Source organism: Ammospiza caudacuta, chromosome 1 (genome assembly GCF_027887145.1).
Source record: "Ammospiza caudacuta isolate bAmmCau1 chromosome 1, bAmmCau1.pri, whole genome shotgun sequence".
Lineage (NCBI taxonomy): Eukaryota > Metazoa > Chordata > Aves > Passeriformes > Passerellidae > Ammospiza > Ammospiza caudacuta.
The window spans coordinates 1,372,888-1,396,331 of NC_080593.1; the positions used below are offsets into that span (position 1 = coordinate 1,372,888).

Below are 23,444 nucleotides of genomic sequence, written 5' to 3' on the forward strand. Positions count from 1 at the left end.
TTGGGTGGGGACAAACTCCTTGGGAAATGTCCTGAACTCCTGGAGCCTGCTCTGGATCCAAAGGTGTCGCAGACATTTCTCCACAGAAATCCTTTCTTTCAGATTTCTGCGTCTTCGGGAGGCCAGAGGCCCCCGAAGAGAAGGTAAACAATTATTATCAGCTGCTGTGGAATGCAATAGGATTCACCTTGATTGGCTCATTTTCTATGTTTATAATTAAGAGCCAATCATCAGTTCAAGCCAGGGGACTGAGTCCTTGGCCACAACTTTGTTGTGGGTTCTTTTCTATCTCTTCTTAGCTTACCTAGCTGCTCTGCAAACCTCTCTCTATATTCTTTTTAGTATAACTATAATGTATTATATCATATATTAATAAATTCAGCCTTCTGATCAAGATACAAGATTCACCGTCTCTCTCTCACCACCAGCACCCGCACAGGTCGCTGTAATACAAAGGCTCTGGCTAAGCTCCAACAGGATCATTCCATTTGTCCTCCCAGAGCAAATCCCAACCCAAAATTAGGGCTTCTTCTCTCTTTCCAGACATCCCAGCTCTGGTTCTTCCTCATTAAAATCCAGGAGGGATGACCCTGGATCTCCAGATAACAGATAGGAGTTTGGGATCAGCCCAGGAATGATGGGAGCGCACTGTGACAAACAGATCCTGCTGGGCCTTAGTGGCAGTTTTCCCTCTGTTTTGGTGTCAGCATTATCCCAATTTTTACATGGATGCTGCTCACGCACAGAAACATCCAGGAAAGAGAAATCTATCTATGATTTGCAATTCAAAGCATTTTGAAAAATATTTCTTCCCCCTGCACAACCCTAGTGCCTGTAATTTTCATCTACATTTAAAAAGAGGTTTGCTTTATGTTAATCCTAAATAATCCAGTGTTGAATTCATTTCAGTGAGATCTGCATTTTAGGAGTGGGGGTTATGTTTGTTTATAAATAAATTTATGGCTTTTGCTGATTCCTTGAATTTCTGAGGGATTGTCAAATGTTCTCAATCTGGAGTAATAAACACAAGCAAAGAGTGAGTCACTGCTTGGGGTTTTTTGGTATTTTTGCTTTGTTCCAGCAGTAAAATTATAACTTAGAAATATCTTTGAGCCAGAAAATCAGGAGGGGTAGAAGAAGACAGCAGGAAAATGATTTGATTTTTGAAAAGTTGTTATTTTGATAACTCTTATTTGGTGGGAAATGGTTATGATGAGGTCTGACTTCTTCTGATGAGGTGAAACAAGAAAAGAACATCATGAATAAATATTGGCTGTCAAAGATTTCTGTTCAGGACAAGAGGGAACGGCCTCAGGCTGGGCCAGGGCAGGCTTGGGGTGGACAGCAGCAGGAATTTCCTCATGGAAAGGGGGCTCAGGCCTTGGAAGGAGCTGCCCAGGGAGGTTTGGAGCCCCCATCCCTGGAGGTGTCCCAGGAATTCCTGGATGTGGCACTTGGTGCTCTGATGGGGATTGGGCACAGCTTGGATTTGACAACCTTGGAGGGCTTTTCCAGCCTTAGGGATTCTGGGATTCTGTGAGGATGGAGAGGAGCTGTAGCTCCTATCAGGACCTCACAGCCACCATATTCCCCACCAGGTCTGAATCCAAACCTTGGACATGTCAGAGTGAGGAGACTTTCCCTGGATTCCTCTGGGTTTTGGTCAGGCTCTACTCTGAGATGTTGATAAAGGTTTGGGACACAAGGTCAGGATCCCACCTGCTCTTCCTGACTTCCTTCAGACTCTGGGGAAATGAAACCTTAATTAGTCCTCAGAAGAGCAGCTGGTTGAGTTCCTCTTATAAGGGTTTGGATTAATTTTTCAGAGAAACTGTGGATCCACATCCACAGATTCCACATCCCTGGAAGAGTCCAAGGCCAGGCTGGACAGGGCTTGGAGCAACCTGGGACAGTGGGAAGTGTCCCTGCCATGGCAGGGGGTGGAACAATGTGACCTTTAAGGTTCCATCCGACCCAAACCATTCCAGAATTCCACAAACAGGACATTCAGAGAGCAGAGTGAGGAACAATCCCGAGTTTTAAGAAAGGATGGAAGCTGCTTTCCAGGAGCACCCACAAAAAGGCAGGGCCGAGGGATCCACCCTGGGAGCTGATTTTAGCCACAATCACCCCTCTGGGACATGCAAATTCCGTGCCCTTGGTGGTTCCCTCTCCACCTGCCCCTCTGGAAGAGCAGGAATGCCACACATGCCCATCACCACATCCAACCCTAAAATTGTACCAGTTCCTGCCTTGCCCCAGGACTCAGGGAAAGGAGAGGACAATCCCTGCCTGCCTCCATGAGCTGTTAACCCTCCCCACCCCGGAGAAGCATTTTGCCAAGGAGTGAGAATTCCCAAGGGAAGAAGAACATGGGGATGGTTGTACCCAACACAACCTTTGACCGACGGATGGTGGGGCTTTTCCCAGCCCTGTGTGTGTCACCAGGCAGATCCACAGGCAGAGAACAAACCAAACCCAAGGCACTGCCCCCCGGGGTGGCTTGTCCCCTGCCAGGACGATGGCCCTGCACCCTCCCTGCACGCCTCCTGCTTTCCTGGGGGACGCTCCCGTCCTCCTCGGCCGCCCACGCTCCCCGAGGGATCCAAGGACCACGCAGGGCTTTGCAGCCCTGGTCTCCAGTGTCCAGCAGGTCTGGAGAGCTCTGTTATCAGCAGGAGAACGTGGATCACGGAATTCACGGATGGCATCACCCACTGGCCACGCTGGTGGTTCGCTTTTTGGTTTTTTTTTTTTTTTTTTGTTTCCCCAAATAACTTAATCTCTCATTCCACAGAGCAGAGGAGCTGCATGGAAACCCTCGGAATCCGCTGCATGGCCTGATGGTCTTTTCCCACTAAATGCTCTCCAGGAACCATTTTTTTTTTCATCCTTTGGCTACATTTTTCCTTTCCTCCTCCTGTCTTTACATCACTGTCTCTCTCTCCTCTTCCACCAGGACCGTGGGTCTGTCTCCATCGTAGAGCCCGGAGCCGTTCAGGTATTCCTCATCCTTGTTGTACTGCTCCGGGCCGGAGGAAGGCATGGAATTCTCTGAAATGGAGCCATTTTTCACATAACCTGGCAAATTCCTGTGGCCGTTGAGGGTCCCTGGAATAAGTCTCGTGTTGAGGTGGAGGGCAAGCGCCCCTCTGGTGGCTACATTTGTGATGCTGGTGTGGGAAACCATTGGTCCATAACTGTAGGTTGTGCTCCCACTCCGGGCTTTCCTTTTAAAGTCAAGTGCTAAAGTCCACCTGCTCCATGACTTCTTTATTTCTGCTTGGACCTGAGGGGAAAAAAGGAGGAAAAACAAAAACCATGAGTGGGAGAAGAAAAATGCCAGAAAAATGTGATGTCCATAAACAGAATGGGTGGGAAACTCTGTGGGGACTTGGAATTTCATGGTCCTTATGGGTCCCTTCCAAGTCAGGAGATTCTGTGATTCCATAAAATTGGAATAAATGCACATTAAATAAGTAATAAATGCATATGAAATAAATAATAAATTCACATAAAAAAAAATAGAAGGGAAAAACCCTCATGAGTGGGAGAAGAAAAATGCCAGAAAAATGTGATGTCCATAAACAGAATGGGTGGGAAACTCTGTGGGGACTTGGAATTTCATGGTCTTTATGGGCCCCTTCCAAATCAGGAGATTCTGTGATTCCATGAAATTGGAATAAATTTGCATTAAATAAATAATAAATTCACATTAAAGAAATAATAAATGCACATGAAATAAATAATAAATTCATATTAAATAAATAATAAATCCACATTAAAAAAAAAAAAAGGAAAGGGGAAAAACTCCCATGAGTGGGAGAAGAAAATGCCAGAAAAATGTGGTGTCCATAAATAGAATGGGTGGGAAACTTTGTGGGGACTTGGAATTTCATGGTCTTTATGGGTCCCTTCCAAATCAGGAGATTCTGTGATTCCATAAAATTGGAAGAAATGCACATTAAATAAATAATGAATTCACATTAAATAAATAATAAATTCACATGAAGTCTTCCCTTTCCAAATGAAGTATTGGACAGTGGGAAGCCGGAATGGCTGAAAACATCTGGCTGAAAATGTGGGATAGCTCTGCCCAAGGGTTGAGGGATGGAGATCAGCACATCCAGGAGGGAATTGTCTCCATGTCCCATAAAAATCAAGTGTCAGTGGGAAAACCACCTTGAGAGGCACCTGAATCCTGAGAAATTTCCCCAGAATGGGAATTTCAGACTGGGTCTAAAGTAGGTCGCTAAATTCAGGGTGAGATCAATTCCCCTTAGATTTTATCCTTGTTTTGTCTGCAGAACACAAACAGTGACTTTTTAGTTTTATTTCCCCTTAAGGTCCATAAATTCAGGTTATAAATGCCCCCTAAAATACATAAATTTAGGTCATAAATTCTCTTTAAAATCCATACATTCCATTTTATCCCAGTCCATGGAAATTCCTCCCTGGGGTGCAGATGCTGACCATCCACTTTCTTAATTAGCAGCAATAAAGGGAATTAATGGAAATGAGGAAGATAAAGTATATAATTCTGGAAATAGATAAAAAAGACCAAAGACACCAGAAAAATCCAGATTTTTTTTTTTTGTTAATCAGTGACTCTATCAATCTGGTTTTCTTCCCAATTTGAAATGAAGCAGCACTAAGCAGCAATTGTGCTAGGAAATTAAAAATTCCACATTTTTTCTCCATTAGCTGCTTCCAGTAGCTCATTTATTGGTGCCATGCTGACCTGGGGGTTTTCCACCAGAAAAAAAAAAAAATGAAGATTTGAATTTTTTATGTGGACTGAGAGACTTTGGACTGCAAAATAAAGATGTTTGTTGTAGAAAAATGAGGATGTGCTGATGTGCATCCACCTGGGTGTGGAATTAACCCAAGGAGGGAGGGGATAAAGATGTTCACGACTCACCTCTCCATTGCAAAAACAGTATATGATGGCAACAAAAAATCCCTGGAAGGTGGAAGAAACAACAGATTAATGGGAATTTAGGGAAATTTGGGTCTCTTTTCTGCCCAGCACCCCCAGGCCTCTCTGGGATTGGGGACATTCAAAACCTTCTGTGTGTGAGAAATGTGGGGTTGTTCAGTGGGGCAGGAGAGGGAAACAGAGAAAATTCCCTGTGGATGGAGCTCCTGGTGGACCAGGAGCCAGCAGAGTGTCCTGGGGGACAAGAGGCCAACGGGATCATGGCGTGCATTAGGAAGAATTGGGAAGAACATTTTTTGCTGGACAAATTTCCCATTTTCTTGTTGTCTTTTGCAAGCAGAAAACAGATTTGAGGCTTAAATATTTTCAAATCCTCTCATGAATTCATTCTAGCATACTGTAAACCCAGCCCTGCTTCCAAAGGCAGCCTTGCACCCACATTTCCCTCCTCTCCCCGCTGAAATTCCCATTTTTTTCCCCAGAGTTCCAGTACCTGGAAAGAGTTGAACAGCATTTCATAGTGCATTTGAACTTGCCAAAGAATCCCTGACACGTCTGTGTATGGCATAGCCATGAAAACAATATAGTGAACGCCAAACAGAGGCATAAGGACGAGGGTAGATTTCAGCAGCTTCCTGCAGGGAAAAAAAAAAGGAAAAAAAAAGGGGAGGAAAGGGGAAAAAAAAGGGGGGAAAAAGGGGGGGAAAAAGGGGAGAAAGAAGGGGAAAAAAGGGGAAAATGAAAGGAAAGCAGGAAAGGAAAGGGGGAAAGGAAAGAGGGAAAGGAAAGAGGGAAAGGAAGGGGGAAATAAAGGGGGAAATAAAGGGAAAGAAAAGGGAAAAAAGAAAAGGGGAAAAAGAAAAGGGGAAAAAGAAAAGGGGAAAAAAGAAAAGGAATTAGTGCATGGATAAACCTCCCCAGCATCACCAGCCCAGCCAGGTTTGTCACTAGGCACAAGTTGCTCGTGGTTTTCTCCTCGTCCCCTCGGATATGGGATGTCTACACAGGTGCTGTGGAATTCCACATGGAATTCCAGGCTGTTGGTTCATGCTCCAGCACGGGCCAGTCCAACCCTCAACTTGTCCCTGTGTGATGCTGGAGGTGACAGCACTGAGGTGGCTTTTCCAGCCTCAGACCAACTCCAGGCTTGGGTCAGGATCATGGGGGGAGGTGGAAAGGGAGGAAAGGAATTTGTGCTGCAATTCCAGCCCTCAGGCTCCAACTAAAATCCACCAAATCCAATGAATCCCCTTATCCCTAATGGTTCTCCATCTTCCCATGGTCCTACACGACCCACAGTGGCTGCCACTGTTGGGCAGGAGGTGCAGAATTGACTCCCAGAGCTCTTTTCCAACCTCAACCACTCCATTGAGGCAAGGCAGGAAAATCCACTCTGGCTCAGTGACTCCTGTGCAAAGAGCAGATCTGTGTCATGGACATATTTTATGAAAAATCCTTTTGTTAGGATCTTTTCTCTTGAGAAGCTGAAAAGCTTTGGCTTCCCCATGTTTTGCTGCTTTGGAATGTGATTTGGAGAATTGTTTACTCAGCATTTCAATTGCTTTTACTTGATGACCAATGACAGCCACCTGTGTCAAGGCTGTGAACAGTCGCAAGATTTTATCTTTCCTTTCCTTTCCTTTCCTTTCCTTTCCTTTCCTTTCCTTTCCTTTCCTTTCCTTTCCTTTCCTTTCCTTTCCTTTCCTTTCCTTTCCTTTCCTTTCCTTTCCTTTCCTTTCCTTTCCTTTCCTTTCCTTTCCTTTCCTTTCCTTTCCTTTCCTTTCCTTTCCTTTCCTTTCCTTTCCTTTCCTTTCCTTTCCTTTCCTTTCCTTTCCTTTCCTTTCCTTTCCTTTCCTTTCCTTTCCTTTCCTCTGTTCTTTTAGTATAGTTTTCATTTTCTTTTAATATAATATATATAATAAAATAATAAATCAGCCTTCTGAAACACAGAGTCAAGATTCTCATCTCTTCCCTTGTCGGGGTTGCCTTCAAATTCAGCAAATCTGGAGCAGAGGGAGGTGAGTTAGGAGTAGAATTACTCCAGAAATCCAGGGGAGGAGGACAGAGCAGCGTGGACACTCCTAGGAGGTGCCTTGGGCTTCAGCATCCCTTGGAAAAGCTCCTTTTTCCAGGGAGCAGCTCCTCCTCAGCACAGGATCGGTGCTGGGGACTCCACGGAGGCACCACAACCCCACAACCCTGAGAATTTGGCTGGGCTGGGTCCAGAGGGAATCAGCTTTGCCTGGAAGTGCCATTAATTGAGGGATTAGAGCTCGTGCCAAGAGTTCCAGCAAGTGCCCGAGTGCAGCCGGGATGGGGAAGGGCAGGAACGGCTCCCAGAAGGGGCCAGCACCGCCTCTGTCCTGCAAACCACCCTTTGGGGAATTTAACACTTTAAAAGGAGCAGGCCCCATCCAAACCATAATTAATGGCAAAGCTTCGGCCGGGGAGAAGTAAATAAATGGATAAATCAGAGCCCTGACAGGGCAGCGAGGAGAACTGGGAGGTGTTTTCCTGCCAAATCCCCCTCCTGCCTCAAATGTGTGTTTGGAGAGGGTGGTGGGAGCGATGTGCTCATGGTTTACATCCCAAACCGTTCCGCTCTCCCCCCTTCCCAAGTGTCCTCTTGGGCAGTCCAGGAGATCCTGAGAAGCCCTGGGAGCTCTCAAGCAGCCGTGGTGTCCCAGCAATCTGAATTTTCTGTCCAATGTTTGACCATGCTACAAATAACCCGAATTATCAAGGGAGACGAGCTGGCAGAACAAAGGCAAACCAAACAAAAAACGAAACGAACTTGGAATCTTTTTTTCAGTTCAGCCAAGGCACTGAAAACACCCGCTCAAGGGCAGGTTTAACCAATAGGCCAAGCTTAACAAAGCACAAGAGGGGAATAAAAATAAGCAAATAAACTGATACAAGTTTTACAGTCTTCAACAGCACAAACAATGTTTTATTTTTGCACTTTGGGTTCAGAAACTGGCTGAAGAGCTGGAATTCCTCCCTGACCTCCAGCAGGCTGGATTTGAAAGGTTTAGGAGAGTTTTAAATTGCTCTGGTTCATTCTGTATTGCCACACTTGGAAGACAACAAACTTTTGGACTTATTTTAGGTGACACCAGTGTCCCCCTGGGCTTTCTACCACAGCCAGGGACTTTGTCCCATCCCAGAAAGGGGACAGGGCAGGTGACACTCACCTGTACTGTTGTCTCGAGTCGCACCTCCCTGCATTCGTCTCTCGGAGCTTGGTTGCGAGGACTCTGATAATATTGATAAAGAGAATAAAATTTACCTGCAGGGGAAAGAAAACAAACAATAAAGAAATGAGAGTTGTTAAAAAATTTGATGAAAATGGTGGAGTTGTTTGGTTGGTGTTTCCCCCAGGTGAGGCAGGGGCTGGGATTGGGGAGGAAGCTCCTCCTGTGGAAGGAATGATCCCAAGGTTTTTAACCTTCAGGGAGAATATGGAATGGCTCACAAGGTGTGGGCATCTAACATGGAAACGTCCCCCAGCAGGCTCCTGGAGGAGGCCAAAATGAGGTTTTATTTGTCTTTACAGCCCAGCTGGGATTGAGATCCCCTCGGGATACCAGGAGCACTCTTAGGATGTCATCCCACATTTCCGTGTGCAAAAGGAAAGAGGAACAAGCCCAAGGCACCATGGTGAAAGACACAGAGTGGAGGTAACTGGAGATGACAGCTCAAGAATGAAGAAGGGCAATGAAACTGTTGGATTTCTCCCATATTCCCACTGCCGAGATTCCTCTGGGAAGTCTTTAGAATGGAACAGGCGAGGACAGTCAGGGAATATCATCTACTGCCTTTCAGGGAGACACATCCGTGAACACAACTCGTGGCCAGATGCTCAAGATAATTCCAGTGGTGCCTTGGAACAGGCTGCCCCAGGAAGAGGTGGAATCCCCATGCCGGGAAGAGGTGGAATCCCCATCCCAGGAAGTGGTGGAATCCCATGTGCATGTGGCACCTGGGGACAAGGGTTAGTGGTGACCATGGTGGTGCTGGGGAATGGTTGGACTTGACCTGGGAGAACATTTCCAACCTTTGTGACTCTGTGATTCCAGTCTTGTCCTAGAGGAATGCACTGAGGAAAATTTATTGGCAACAACTCACGGAGAGGAAAGATGGGTTGGCACTGGGGAGATTCCCATCTTTGTAGGGCTCTTCAGAGCTGGTTTCCCTGGATTCCACCAGCTGCTGGCCCAGCCAAACCCTTCCATGGGATTATGGAGAGGGTACAGGCAGGACCATCCCGTAACCTCAATGAGCAGATCCATGTTGTTGGATAATGCCTACGGATTGCTCTGGAGCCTCCAGCATTGTGAGACACAGAATTACCACATCACACACCAGCTTGGAGTTTTAGGGAGAGACCATCGTGAACCTCAAGCTGGATTACCAAGGAGACCTCCTTGGATTCATTTTGGCTGGAGCCAGAGCAGGTCCATATTCCAGCATTTCCATAACAGAGATCCCACCACAACCATTGGAGAGTCGTTCCCATGGTCAGTTATCCTCCCTGGGAAAACCAGGAATTCCCTGAGCTGCTGAGCAAGCAGGGGCTGGTTTGCCATGGCTTTGTCTGCTGTGGTTGGACTCCTCTTCCTTTGAAGAGGTGCGAGCTCGTTTGGAACTGTTCTCCATAAAAAAAGCAGGGCAGGTCATGCCACACCCTTTCCGCCACTGGGATATGAATGAAAATTCTCTCCCACAACCATTTCCCTGTTTTCATGAGGTTTGTGGGAATTTTACATGCCTGCAACCCCATTCCCTGAGTTCCATTTGGCTGAAATTTCCTGATTGGCACAGGAATTATAAAGGAGGAACGGACAGACTGACGGGCAGGGAAGGACAGAGCCTGGGGGCATTTAATTCCTTGGAAACCATCTGAAAGGGAAAAAGCAAGCAGAATTTATGCCTTTCTAGGTGTTTTTCCAGCTTTAAAGGCTCCAAAGTGGGATTTTGTTCTGCATTTGTCGGCAAAATTAATTATGTCCAACATTATCAAACCCAAGAGGGAAACTCCTCTGATTTCCCCAAATGTGCTAAATTTGAAAAGAAATCCAGACAAAAGAATTACATGCAAATTAGCAGAAAGTGGAGAGATTTTAAACCCCTCAGCCTCCAAAATCTCATCCAGAAAATGCAGGACTTAGTCCAGCAACGTGGGAATGGCAGAAGCAGCCAAGTGAACAATACGAACCCACAGAAATTAAACAGACACAACCCATGGAATATTTTTGCATAATAAACAGCTGGATTTGCAAATTGCCAGGGCACAGGCACAGCCTCCTGGAGAAACCTTATTTTTCCAAGGATGAGCCTCAATTGGGCTCTTTCTCCTCTGCTAATTGGCCTTTAAATGAAATGTGATGGAGTCGCTGGAATTAATGTAATTGAACTATCTGGACTTTCTTCTCCAGCCTCTTGTTCATTTCCAAAGATGTGGTCTCGTTTCTTCCAAGGAATTGCTGGAGCCAGGTGGAGAATTTCCACCAAAGGGATGAAATCCAGCCCCACCCCAAACCCCAAAAATCTCACCTAATGGCATAGATGAGCACATCCACCTCGGAAAATTTCCTGCTCTTTGTGTGTCTGGTGCTCTTCTCACCCACACTGAGCATCTTCCAAGGCCTCCTGATTTAGGAGGCAGGGGGAAGAGCCTGATTTTCAAACCCTCTGGACCATGGAGAGATTCCTGTTGGCTCCACTCGTGGATGAGTGGAAAGGGAGGTGGGATTTGGGGTAGGGCATGAGCTCTTTGACATGGATTTCACCAGGAGACTGAGCAATGGAGAACCCCAATTAAAGAGGGTAGGGGGAAGAGGGTAATTAATGAATTCATTAATTAGGACATAATTGAATTCACCTGGTGCAGATAATTAAATCTTATAACACCCTCTCCAGCTGTGGAGAGCTCCTCTGGGATGATGGGATAATGTCACTTGGATCCTTCCTTTCCCCTCTGGCTCCTGGGTGGGGGTTGGAATAATCCACCCTCAGTGAATAAAGATCCAATCAAAGCTGGGCTGGTTTAATTTCCCTTCTCACCTCAGGCTTCTCAAGTTTTACCAGCTCAGAAATGATGGGATGACCCAGAAATGTGACTGGAAAAAGCTTTGGTCCAGGCACAGACCCCAAATTCCATCTCTTCCCACTGGAGATGCCTGGTAAGAATGTGTTATGATCCCTGAGAGTTTCCAGGATCATCTGGGTTGGAAATATTGCCTTGAATCTTGGTTTAATTTATGATTTTAGGGTCTTAGCCCTGAAAATGTGGGGTTTTTCTCTCCTTGAAGTCACTCACAAACCCTTCTGCCATATTCAGCTTGCAAAATTCCAGGCAGGACAAAAACCCCTCAAAGTGGACATGTAGGGACTATTATAGGGCAGGATTTTTGATAACAGGAGTAGGAAACCCTGGATCAGCTCTTCCCAAGGACCCAAAGGCCTCCCAGCCCCTCACCCATCCCATACTCACCACGATAGCTGCCAGGATGGGCACCTGAATAATCCACTTTAAATTGCCAGCACTCAAGTCCCAACACCTGAGGAGAGATGGACATCCTGTCAGGAAAGCACTGGAAGAGCAAGGGACTCCAGAGTTCCGTTGGAAAAATCCCCTTGGAAGGATGAGTTCCTCCAAAACCTTGCTCTAACCCTGCCTGCACTCAGTGAGGCTTGGGGATATCCCTTTTCCTGCTGTAATGGTACTGAAAAATGAGAATATTCCCATGGTTGGGATGGTTCTGCTCTCCAGAGGGTGAAGTTCTTTCCAGTTCTTTCCACACCCATCCAGATTCATCCCTTCAGGGCAGGAATGGATCTTTTTCCACTTCTTCACTTCCTCACCAGAAAAAAAATTCCTCCATTAAAAGAAATCCAGGTTTTATGAACACAGGAGAGGCTGAACTGATGTGGGATCACAGAATCCTGGAATGGGTTAGGTTGGAAGGGACCTTAAAGATGATTTAATTCTAAATCCCTGCCATGGGAGAGAGGTTGCTCCAAGCCCTGTCCAACCTGGCCTTGGACATGTCCAAAGATGAGGCAGCCACAGCTTCTCTGGGTGACCTGTGCCAGGGCTTCCCCACCCTCACAGGAAAGAATTTTTCCCAATATCCCAATATCCCATTTATCCTTGACCTCTGGCAGTGGGAAGCCATTCCCTGTGTCCTGTCCCTCCAGTTCCTGAAGAATAATCCCTCCTCAGTTGCCCTGTAGGCCTCTTCAGTCCTGGAAGTGTCCCTGCTCATGGCAGGGGGTTGGATTAGGTGACTTTTAAATGTCTTTTCCAACCCAACCATTCCATGATTCCCCCTTGGAATAAACCTGCACAACTTCCCATGGGGACAGGTGGTGATGGGGACAATGCTGGGGTTCCACATTCGCTTCCTGAGGGTTTCCGTCAACCAAAATCCCCCAAAATCTTTAATCTCCATCCACCTTCAGTCCTTATTCCCAGTGAGGACTGGGAGGGCCAGTTGGTGATGTGGATGTTGGGATGTTGGGATGTTGGGATGTTGGAATGTCGGGATATTGGGATGTTGGGATGTTGGGATGCAATCCTCTATCTGCCAAGGAGGGATGGGCTCCATTTGCTCCCAGGAGTTTCCAGCAGCCACTGGAAAAGCTGACTCAGTGTTAATTATTCTGTTGGAATTCTCTCCATCCCTGGAGGCAGGAATGCCACAGCTTTTCCTTATCTGATCCAGGTAACCCCCACATGGCACTGGCAGTTTTCCCAGGCCAGCTCCTCAGGGAAGGCGAGGCTGGAAACCACCAGAGCTCCCTGGAACCCAGAGCATCCCTGGAGGATGAGCTGGTGTCACAGATGTGTCACCCTTCAGCAGCTCTGCTGGTCCACCCGCCCAAGCCTGGAGCTGAAGTCTCCTTTGGAAAGCAGTGCCTTCCCAGGCAGAGCCATTTGGGAATGCCCAGGGACCCTCAGAGGGAGGATCCTGGGATCATGGAAACGCCTGTGTGGTCAAGCCTGTGAGTTCTGGGGGAAAGGCCATGTTGGACAGGGCTTGGAGCAGCCTGGGACAGTGGAAGGAGTTCCTGCCCATGGCAGGGGTGGAATGGGATGAGCTTTAAGGTCCCTTCCAACCCAAACCATCCTGGGATTGTAAAATCCATGGAGGAGTTACAGTTCTACCACCCCACCATGACCAAACCTCCCTGACTGTGCTGCAGCTGCTGTGTCCCAAATTCATTCTTGCTCATGCAGGATTTTAAGGATCCCTGTCTTGTCCCTGCCCAGCTGTGACACGGCCCCCTTATTCCCAGGGATAACAACTGCAGGCATTCCCATTTATTGGATCCTGCAAAGCGCAAGGAAAAATCATCCTTCCCTTCCATCCACCAACCTCCTCCAAAAGTTAATGACGTCAGAGTAGAATTCCAGCTTTGCCTGGTTCTTTTTCCTTTTGAATTCACCCATAAATCCACAAAACTCTGAACGTAAGAGGGGAAGAAGGAAACCCAGTGGGACTTACTCTGTGTCGGCCAGAGTGGCTCTGACGCTGGCCCACACTGTGACAAACACAGCAGGGAGTCCTGCAAGAGAACACAGGGGACACGAGGTCAGTGGGCACCGAGGGCTCCGGCACCAAAATTCCAGGTGGAGTGGGTTAGGGGAAGGTGGGAGGAGGAGCTTTTAATTATTCAGGCAGGATTGAGGCTGAGCTTTCACATCTGAGAGCTGAACTGGTTCAGTTTGGGGGGCTCACAACAAAGACATTGAGGGGCTGGAGCGTGTCCAGGGAACGAAAAGGAGTTGGGAAGGGTCTGGAGAATTCCTGAGGGAGTTGGAAAGGGGCTCAGCCTGGAGTGAAGGAGGCTCAGGAGGGACCTTGTGGCTCTGCACAGCTCCTGACAGGAGGGCACAGCTGGGGGGTCAGGCTCTGCTCCAGGGAACAGGGACAGGAGGAGAGGGAGCGGCCTCAGGCTGGGCCAGGGGAGGTTTGGGTTGGAAATTTGGAAATTTCCTTCCCCCAAAGGGGCTGTTACACATTGGGACTGCCCAGGGCAGGGGGGAGTCCCCATCCCTGAAGGGATTTAAATCTCTGTGGATGTGGCACTTGTGGACATGGTCAGGGGTGGCATTGGCAGTGCTGGGAATGGTTGGACTCGATACTCTCTGAGGCCTCAGAGTGCTGGAACCTGAAAGGCTGAAGCTGGCTTTGGCCAACTCATCCCGTGGGTGATCCCATGGCTCTGCTCTGGAGCCAGGCTGGAGAGCTGGGAATGTTCCCCTGGAGAGGAGAAGCTCCAGGGAGAGCTCAGAGCCCCTGGCAGGGCCTGGAGGGGCTCCAGGAGAACTGCAGAGGGACTGGGGACAAGGATGGAGGGACAGGACACAGGGAATGGCTCCCAGTGCCAGAGGGCAGGCATGGGTGGGAGATTGGGAATTGGGAATTCCTGGCTGGGATGGAATTCCCAGAGCAGCCGTGGCTGCCCCTGGAGCCCTGGCAGTGCCCAGGCCAGGCTGGAGCAGCCTGGGACAGTGGGAGGTGTCCCTGCCATGGTAGAAGGTGGAATGGGATGATCCTCATGACCCCATCCAACCCAAACTATTCCATGATTCCAATGGTTTTATGCAGCACACCTTCTGCAAGATATTTCCTCCCTTCCTTCACATCAAGGAAAGGTACAGCAGGAGTCAGGCTCCGACAGTTTCTCCCAGAAAATCCCTGGATGGATTGGAAGCTCTGTTAAATACGAGAGAGCTGCTGCATGAAGCAGAGAAATGCTAAAATTTAGGATTGTGCTTCCAAAATATCCAGCCAAAGGCTCATTCCCAAAGGAACCATCCTGATTTCAACACAGCTACCCCCAGGCCATCATCTTTTCCCTATGAAACGTGGAAAAAAAAATCCCCAATATCCAAATGCAACCTTGTATTTATTTTTCTTTAGGGTCCAGTTATTTGTACAACCGAGTCCCCTACTGGCTTCCCTTAAAAAGCAGGATCCAATCCACAGTAGCTTCCACAAATTTGGGAAGAATGACTCCTTTCAGGTGGAGAAAAAAATTATTAAAAAATAAATAAAGGTGACATTTATCAGCGGGGACTGTGAAGAGGCTGTTCCCAGTCTAAGCTCGCTGGGGCTCGGGGATAAGCCCAGGCTTAACCTTCAGCATGCACTTAAGTCTCATTAGGGTGCTTAAAGGTTTTCCTGACCACGGGGTGTGGAGCAGGGACGGCTGCGTCCCAAACCCAGGGACAACGGGGCCCTTATCCAGGCTGGGAGCTGGGAATGCCGAGGTAATATAAGAAAGCATAAATAATTAAACACAGAGCCTCACTCAGGCCCAGCGCTCCCACAAAGCCACATTTATAAGGAATTCACCCCGTTCCACAATTCCCTGTGCTGCTGGCACTGGGAAGAAAATCCTTGACCTGTCGCACTGGGAACTTGGAGAGAGGGAAGTGAGGGCTCAGGGAGGGTGACAGGCTCCAGCTCTTTCCTCCTCCCTGTCATCCACCCATTCCAGGCTCTGGAAAATCATCCAAGGTTTAAATGGATTGAATGCTTTTGGTGCTCTTTCAGTTTATATCCACTGAGGAGCTGCCATGTTGGAAGGCTGCCCATGGAATATTGGATATTCCCACTACAGTGAAGCTCTAAGTCTGAAGGATGGATTTTTTTGGAGATTTGGATATACTTGATGGGAATCTGTTCCTCTCTTGCCTGTCCTGAGCTTCAGAAGAGACACAATTCCCATTCTTGCTAATCCCGCGCCAACTTGGAGATCCCAAGCAACAATAAAATACCCAGGGGAGAACAGTTATCCCTAAAAATCCCAACATGTGCATGGATGGATGGATGGATGGATGGATGATGGATGGATGGATGGATGGATGGATGGATGGATGGATGGATGATGGATGGATGAAGGATGGATGGATGGATGGATGATGGATGGATGAAGGATGGATGATGGATGGATGGATGGATGGATGGATGGATGGATGGATGGATGATGGACAGATGAATGGATAGATGGATGGATGGACAGATGCATAGACAGATGCATGGATGCACAGATACATGAATACATGGATAGATGGAGTGATGGATGGATGGATGGATGGATGGATGGATGGATGGATGGATGATGGACAGATGAATGGATAGATGGATGGATGGACAGATGCATAGACAGATGCATGGATGCACAGATACATGAATACATGGATAGATGGAGTGATGGATGGATGGATGGATGGATGGATGGATGGATGGATGGATGGATGGATGGTTATATGGATATATGGATACATGAAAACATGGATGGATGGATGGATGGATGGATGGATGGATGGATGGATGCATGGATACATGGACACATGGATGGATGTGCTCCCTGCCTCCAGCCCAGCCCCCGCCGTGCCGTGAGCGACTTGTACAGAATCCACATTGTATGCGCTGTGCATTTCCAGCCACACACACAGTGTGTACAATGCAGGTGCTATAAAGTCAGGAATCTCCCCAGCAGCCGGAAAATTGGAAAGCTCTGCTGGCCACCCCACCACACCCCCTCGAGGGCTTTTCCTGTGTCTGTGTCTCCCAGCAGCTGGAAAAATGGGTTTCATGCATGTGGAGTGAGGGAGCGACTCTGGAAGGGAGTTTGGGAGTAAAGACCTTGTGTAGGTCTGGGAATTCTGGTCTCAATTCCCTGGGATTTAAAAGCTTCTCTGAGGAACAATGCCTGTGTTTTATGAGTCCCTCTGTGTCCCTTTTTCCTGATGTTTAATGGGAATAACAAGAATACTTTTAAGGCCTCCGGTCCTGCTTGGTACATATTTTTCAGGGCAGGATTATTCCTGCTTGGATAAACACGCAGGGCTCATCATCACAGATTTTTGGGGGACCTCCCACCATCCTTTTTATCTTTTCCAGGTGTCCCTGCAATCCCCAATTTGCTGAAATCCAGGGCAGCCCAGCCGTGTGTGTGGGAATTAACGTGGTGTGAAGGGAAAACGCCAATGGAATCAGCTTGGGTTTCCTGGCTATTGGTCATGGTTCCTAAACTTCCTTCAAAAAACAGCTGCAGGGAGCTGGGAGTCTCCCAAGGGATTTATTGTTGCCCATAATGTCATTATTTATTTATTTTGGGTGGGTGCTGGCATGGAACGAGTTCCTTTCCATCAGCAGGGTCTCCCTTGGAAGAAGGGAGTTGAGGACTTTGATGGAGCTTGTGCCAGTGAGGATGTGGATTGAAAATACCGGACAGAAATCCACGGAGATGACATCAAAGAATTGCTCTTTGTCCTGCTTTTCCCAGAAATAAAATGTTTCAGGGTGATTTTTGCTCCCTGTTTCCACCTTGGAGATTTCCAGGCAGGACAAATTCAATGTCGATTATTGCCAGGATATTCCAGTGTTGGGGGCAAATCTGTCTTTTCTGTGGGATAACTATTTATCCCCGATTCCCCGTCACTCATTGCTGCGGTGTGGGCAGGATCCAGTGCCCGCTGCAGGGAACTGGAATTTTTCCACTGTCTCCAGTGGCTCCTGGATTGGTTTGCCCTTTCCAGTGCCCAAAAATTATCCAAACAATCCGCCTGAGCGGGTGCCTGTGTGGACATTATCATCCCAATCCAAACAAAGCAATCCCGACTGCCCCCGGCGGGATCGTGTGTTCTCATTCCAGAGGAATTTCCATGGGGCAGCCTCAGGCTCCTGAGAGCCCAGGGATGCTGGCTGTTGTGACAGGTGTGACTCCAGCCCTGTGGTCGCTCTGATAAAATGATTATTCCCTGGCAGAGCTTGGGAGAGCTAACGAGAGCAATCCCTGCCTGTCCCGACTTTTTCCCCTTTGGTTTTGCTTGTTAAACACATGGCATTATTTTCCAGCTGCTTCCCTCTCCTCCCAAATTCCCTCTGGGGAATTGCTTCTTTAGATCTGCTCTTTGCAGTTTAATGTTATTTTTTTGAGAGGGAATTTTTACAGAGCCTGAAGGTTTGGAGGAAGATGAGTTTATTTCTCTTTTCTAATTTAATTTAGTTGGGGTTTTGTTCATTTGCTTTAGCAAAGAGGTGCCATCCAGAGCCCTCTCCGGCCCTCAGCAGCTGAGATAAGAAATGCCAAATCCCCAAAATAAAATCCCAGAATGATCTGGGTGACAAGGGACCTTAAATCCCATCTCATTCCCCTCCCTGCCAAGGGCAGGGACAACTTCCACTGTCCCAGGTTGCTCCAAACCCCATCAAATATCTCTCAATTTGTTGATTTTCACAGAATTTTTCCAGCTGTCCAGGACCAGGCTTTTCCTGAGAGATGGATTCCCACTTTGGAATATTTCTACATTTACACTTCCCATCTTTATCATCTGTCAACACCAGCAGTTTCTGACCTATGGAGCAGCTGAATAGGAGATTTGGGAGCAGCTTCTTCCTCATTTGGGGAAGGAGAAAGGCTGGAGAGAGCCCTGCCCTGGAGTATTGAATCCCAAAAATCTGCAATCCTTCATGAACTCAGTTCTGGGTTCCCTGCCTTGCTCTGAGTTCCACCATTAGGGACAGCCACCAACTTTTTTCCATAAAAGTCTCATTTTGGAATGGGGGTGTAGGGGTGCACACCTCAACCTTGTCCTAAAAATGCAGTCAGGATGTGGCCAGGTGGATTTGGGATATGGAATTTGGGAAGTGGGGCTGTGCCAGGTAACCACAGCCCCCCTGGAGACCCCTGGACAGGTTTTCCTGCTAATTCCTGTTTAAACCCACACCCCATTATCCTCAAGGATCATCGGAAACATTCCCTGTTCTCCTCCCAACCTCCAGGCTCCGAGACAACTGTGGGCAGTTGTTTTATTGTCCCAGCACCTCGTAACTCCTGGGAAGCCAAAATTAAAGCCAGGAGTGAACAGAAATCCCATTCTCCTCCGAAATGTGCGTGCCCAAAACGTCTTCTCCTAATGAGCCCCTTCCCTGCACCAACATCCCGCCCCTTTCTCGTTACTCAGGGAAAAGATGCCCAAGTTGAAAGAAAAGGAAAATAAAAACCTCTTCCCCACAAATTGCAGGTTTCCAGTGGTGTTCCAAGGCTCAGGAGACCTCAAGGATTTGAACCAGCTGAGGTTTGAGGGAGGAAATCAGAGCTTGAGGCTCTCATTGGGAGCAGATGCTCAAAACCTCCCACAGATTTCTGCACCTCCAGCTCAGCACTGGTTTCTCAGCAGGAGATCCTAGGAAGAGGTGGGGATAAATCCCTGAAATTGGCTGTCTCATCCCCAATTTAGCCTTCACATTTCCTGCCCTGGAAGGGTGGGAAAACGTGGGGGTGGTGAGGCACCACCAGAGATTTGGGGCTGCCCCTGGATCCCTGGAAGTGTCCAAGGCCAGGTTGGACATTGGGGCTTGGAGCAACCTGGGATAACAGGAGGTGTCCCTGCCCATGGCAGGGGTGGCACTGGATGGGATTTGAGGTCCCTTCCAACCCCATCCCATCCTGGGATTCCCTGGCTCTTTGTGCTGCCTCTCCAAGCCTGGGCTGATCCTTCTGGAGAGCCTGGAAGAGCCACAGTAAGAACATCCCAATTCCAGAATGATAACGCCACAATTCCAGAATGGTAACACCACAATTCCAGAATGATAACACTCCAATTCCAGAATGATAACACCACAATTCCAGAATGATAACACTCCAATTCCAGAATGATAACACCACAATTCCAGAATGGTAACACCACAATTCCAGAATGGTAGCACCACAATTCCAGAATGATAACACCACAATTCCAGAATGATAACACCACAATTCCAGAATGATAACACTCCAATTCCAGAATGATAACACCACAATTCCAGAATGGTAACACCACGATTTCGGAATGGTAACACCACAGTTCCAGAATGATAAAAGCTTCCCAGTGTTGGAATTAGAAATATCAGGAATTCTTAGAATTTTGAATTTGTAAGTCAAAGTTTAGAGTTAAACACGGGATTTGATTTAAGACTCGGGAAAAAGCTTTTAAATTTAGGTATTAAAAATAAAAATGTAGATTTATAGTTTAAAGTAAAGACACATTAAACTAAATAAAATAAAGTTTGGAGTTTTGGAGTTTAAGATATAGAAAAAATAAAAGTAGTTATAGAAGTAAACAAAAATATTAGAATTTAGTCTTATAAGTTTGTGTAATATAATATAATTAACTAAGAAATTTATACTGTAATGTAAGTAAAAATATTAAAATATTAGGTTTTAAATATAAATATTTTTATTAATACTGTTTTATTAATCAATAGCTCCTTAAAAAGTCTTATAATTAAAGGCCTTGTGATTTTTTTTAAAGTCCTGTATTTTTAAAACTCAGAAGTCCCATCTCTAACTTATTCAAAACTCCCCACAAAAAAAATTATCACATCCCAGGATGGAAAGCCTGTCCTTACAGGAGTTGCTCATCCTGCCTCTATCCCCTCTCCCATATTTCTGTGCATCCACAGTTTCCTTCAGGAACCACCTCCAAGAGGCTCTTCCAGGAGCAGCCATGACTTACCCCAGCCAAATAATGTGAATCCCCAGAGATATTTCTTCTCTGAGAAAAATGCCATGAAGATGAGGCTGTGGAGATAGAGCCCTTCCACCAGGATCCAGTAGTAATTGGTAGCCAGGAAGTAGAGGAAGAAGGTGACAGCTACTTTACAGCCCACCTGCAGCGACCACAGAAGGACAGAGAAGGAACACAGGGTGAAATTCTTGTGCTGCGCAAACACATTGAGGTGGGGTGGGGAACAAGGTGGAGAAAGGAAATAAATCAGAAAAATCTGTTTCAGGGTTTTTTGTGACATGGAAAACCTGTGGAAGAGCAGGAAAGATGAACTGTTGGGAAAAAAATCCCAAGCCAAAGATATTTTTTCCTACAGCAGGTGAGTAGAGAAAAAGATGATGGCCTGATCCTGCTCTCTCCCAACCTGGTGATGAGGGGCTCACACACTTCCTAGAGCAGTTAGGGTTCATCTTTCCCAGTGTTTCATCTTTTCCCAGTGTTTCATCTTTCCCTGTTTCCCCATGTTCCTTGTCCATGTTGGAGACCAAGGGGCCTTGGCCCACTTGTCCCAGTCTGGGTGTCCTGCTGAAGTCACAGCACTTGGAATTACAACTCTTTCCTCAGCTCATGGAGAGACCAAGGTGGGATGGAGTCACCCCTCCATCCTGTCATGGATGTCCACACCAGGATCCTCCAGGTCTGTTTGTCTGTCCCCAACAACTGGGAACTGTTGAGAAGGCTCCTGCTGCCTTTGGAGCCAGGTGTTCCAAGAGCAAACAGGACCTGGAGGATTTTCCCTGGATACCCCAAGGTGTCCCACCTGAGCTGCAAGGTGGGAGATCTGGGAGAGACTTCCAGGACATTGTGGAGATAAATGGAGTCCTAAGCTGAGCTCTTGCTCCACGCTGAGCTGAAATCCTTTAATTTTTTGGGAGCAAAGCCTTGACTGTGGCCCAACACTTCCTTTGGACAAAGCTACCCATCTTCCCAATTTCTCAGCTCCAGTAGAGACAGGCTGCAAAATATTGGTACCACTTTGGGATTAACCAGTGCAAAGCCAGATCTTGTCAATGTGGATATCCTTGGATTCTGGGAAGTTGGATTTCCCAGGAATTCTGTGGCTGCCACGTCCCTTGTCCATCTTTGTGCTGTCCCTTCCTTTAAGAGGAATGAAAAGGACTGACAGAAAATGCCAATAGTAATATCTTGGAAATAAAAAGAGATTTTTTTTAATCCTGGCACAGCTCTTTTGCTAATTTTTTGTCCATCAATATATACACCTATACATATATTTGCATATTGATAAGACATGCACACATGACACTCATTTTCTTTCATACACAGAGGGAGTTAAAATAGATTAATTAAAAAATTCCCTAAATTAATTAATATTTTAATATTTATAAAAAATCCCCATCTAGGTTTAATGACATTTTCTATTTTGTTTTTATATCTATTGCCTCATGCAGGAACGTGAGGCACTAATTGCAAAGTTCCCAGTTTCCTTGGAAACAAAAGAAATCCATTACTTGTCGCCTTCATTGCTTGTTTGCCTTGCAATTCCAAAGAGTGGGAAATGCCATTAAATGCTAATATCCAAAGAATGCCATAGATTATCCTAATTATTCCTTATAATGAGCCCAGCAAGAGGAGAAACACCAAACAATGCAGTGAAACATTTTGTGTTCTTTACAAAAAAAAATGAGAGTTTTGGAGCGTGTTGAGCGAGACTCTGTAAATTAATGACACAGATGTCCGGGGTGGGAAAGGAACACAATGACAAAGTTCCTGTTGGGACACTCAGATGCACAGTGGGACATTCCCAAACCCTCTGATTTTTCACAGGGTGTTGGCTGGTTCCTGGTTGTAGCACAAGCTGGGAAATATTTGAGAAGCCAGGCAAATCCACAGGCAGGAAGTTGATCCCAGAATCCTTGAGGTTGGAAAAGACTCCATGACCATCGAGTCCAAGCTGTGCCTGGTCCCCACCAGAGCGCCAAGTGCCACATCCAGGAATTCCTTGGACACCTCCAGGGGTGGGGACTCCAAACCTCCCTGGGTGGTTTCCAAGGCCTGAGCACCCTTTCCATGGGGAAATTCCTGCTGGTGTCCACCTGAGCCTGCCCTGGCCCAGCCTGAGGCCGTTCCCTCTCCTCCTGTCCCTGTTCCCTGAGAGCAGAGCCTGATCTCCCTGGTTGTCCCCTCCTGGCAGGGAGCTGTGGGAAGTGAGAAGGTGAGAAGGATCTGGGCAACATGCAGAGCCCAGATCCTTTGGGAATCCCATCTTTTTGGCAGCTTGGGAAGCAGCGGTTGTGTTCCCTGAGGTGGGGAGCTGGGATTTGCTCAAGGGATTCATGATGGAGTGTGCTTAATCCCATACCTGGGAGTTTGGTGGCATTTTCATCCCAAAGGAACCCAAAGTGGTTCCAAAAAACCAACAAACTCCTGGCCCAATTCAGGGATCACTTGGGAATTTTCACGTGGACAAAATGCCTGCTCAGCTGGGAATTTGGCAAGGGATTAATGATGGAGTGGGGTTAATCCCATGCCTGGGAGTTTCACAGCATCTTCATCCCAAAGGAACCCAAAGCGCTTTACAAACTCCTGGGTTTCCATGGGAAATCCATGATGGGACCAACGACAAGGAGAGCCAAGACCTTCAGGATGTGGGAAACTGAGGATGGGCTTCATCTCTCCAAGCACATGGAGAATGCAGATCTTGCCATCAGAGATTTTTATAGAGTGAAATCCCCATGGAATTTTGGAGAAGAGTCCAACTGACCTCACTTCCATTTTTATTTTGGGATGTTGACTTGTCTGCCTGAGTTGACTGCATTGACTCAACCCACCATAAATGGAGCCTGAGGTTCAGGTTGGACAGCAGCAGGAATTTCCACATGGAAAGGTTGCTCAGGCCTCAGAAAAGGCTGCCAGGGAGGTTTGGAGTTGCCATCACCGGAGTTGTCTAAGGAATTCCTGGATGTGGCACTC

At 47.1% G+C, this 23,444-nt stretch overlaps 1 protein-coding gene across 1 annotated transcript in view; it reads right to left on the minus strand.

Annotated features, from left to right (window-relative positions):
• Positions 1–1,813: 1,813 nt before the first annotated feature.
• The window catches only part of PTH1R (parathyroid hormone 1 receptor), a 95,284-nt gene continuing 73,653 nt past the window's right edge, over positions 1,814–23,444 (minus strand). Inside the window, exons 7-13 of the mRNA XM_058808732.1 lie at positions 20,463–20,616; positions 13,453–13,513; positions 11,436–11,502; positions 8,134–8,228; positions 5,433–5,574; positions 4,922–4,963; positions 1,814–3,289 (exon numbers count right to left, since the gene is read on the minus strand). Coding sequence (XP_058664715.1) covers positions 2,927–3,289; positions 4,922–4,963; positions 5,433–5,574; positions 8,134–8,228; positions 11,436–11,502; positions 13,453–13,513; positions 20,463–20,616 — 924 coding nt within the window. The 3' untranslated portion in view covers positions 1,814–2,926. The remainder of the gene's footprint in view (positions 3,290–4,921; positions 4,964–5,432; positions 5,575–8,133; positions 8,229–11,435; positions 11,503–13,452; positions 13,514–20,462; positions 20,617–23,444) is intronic.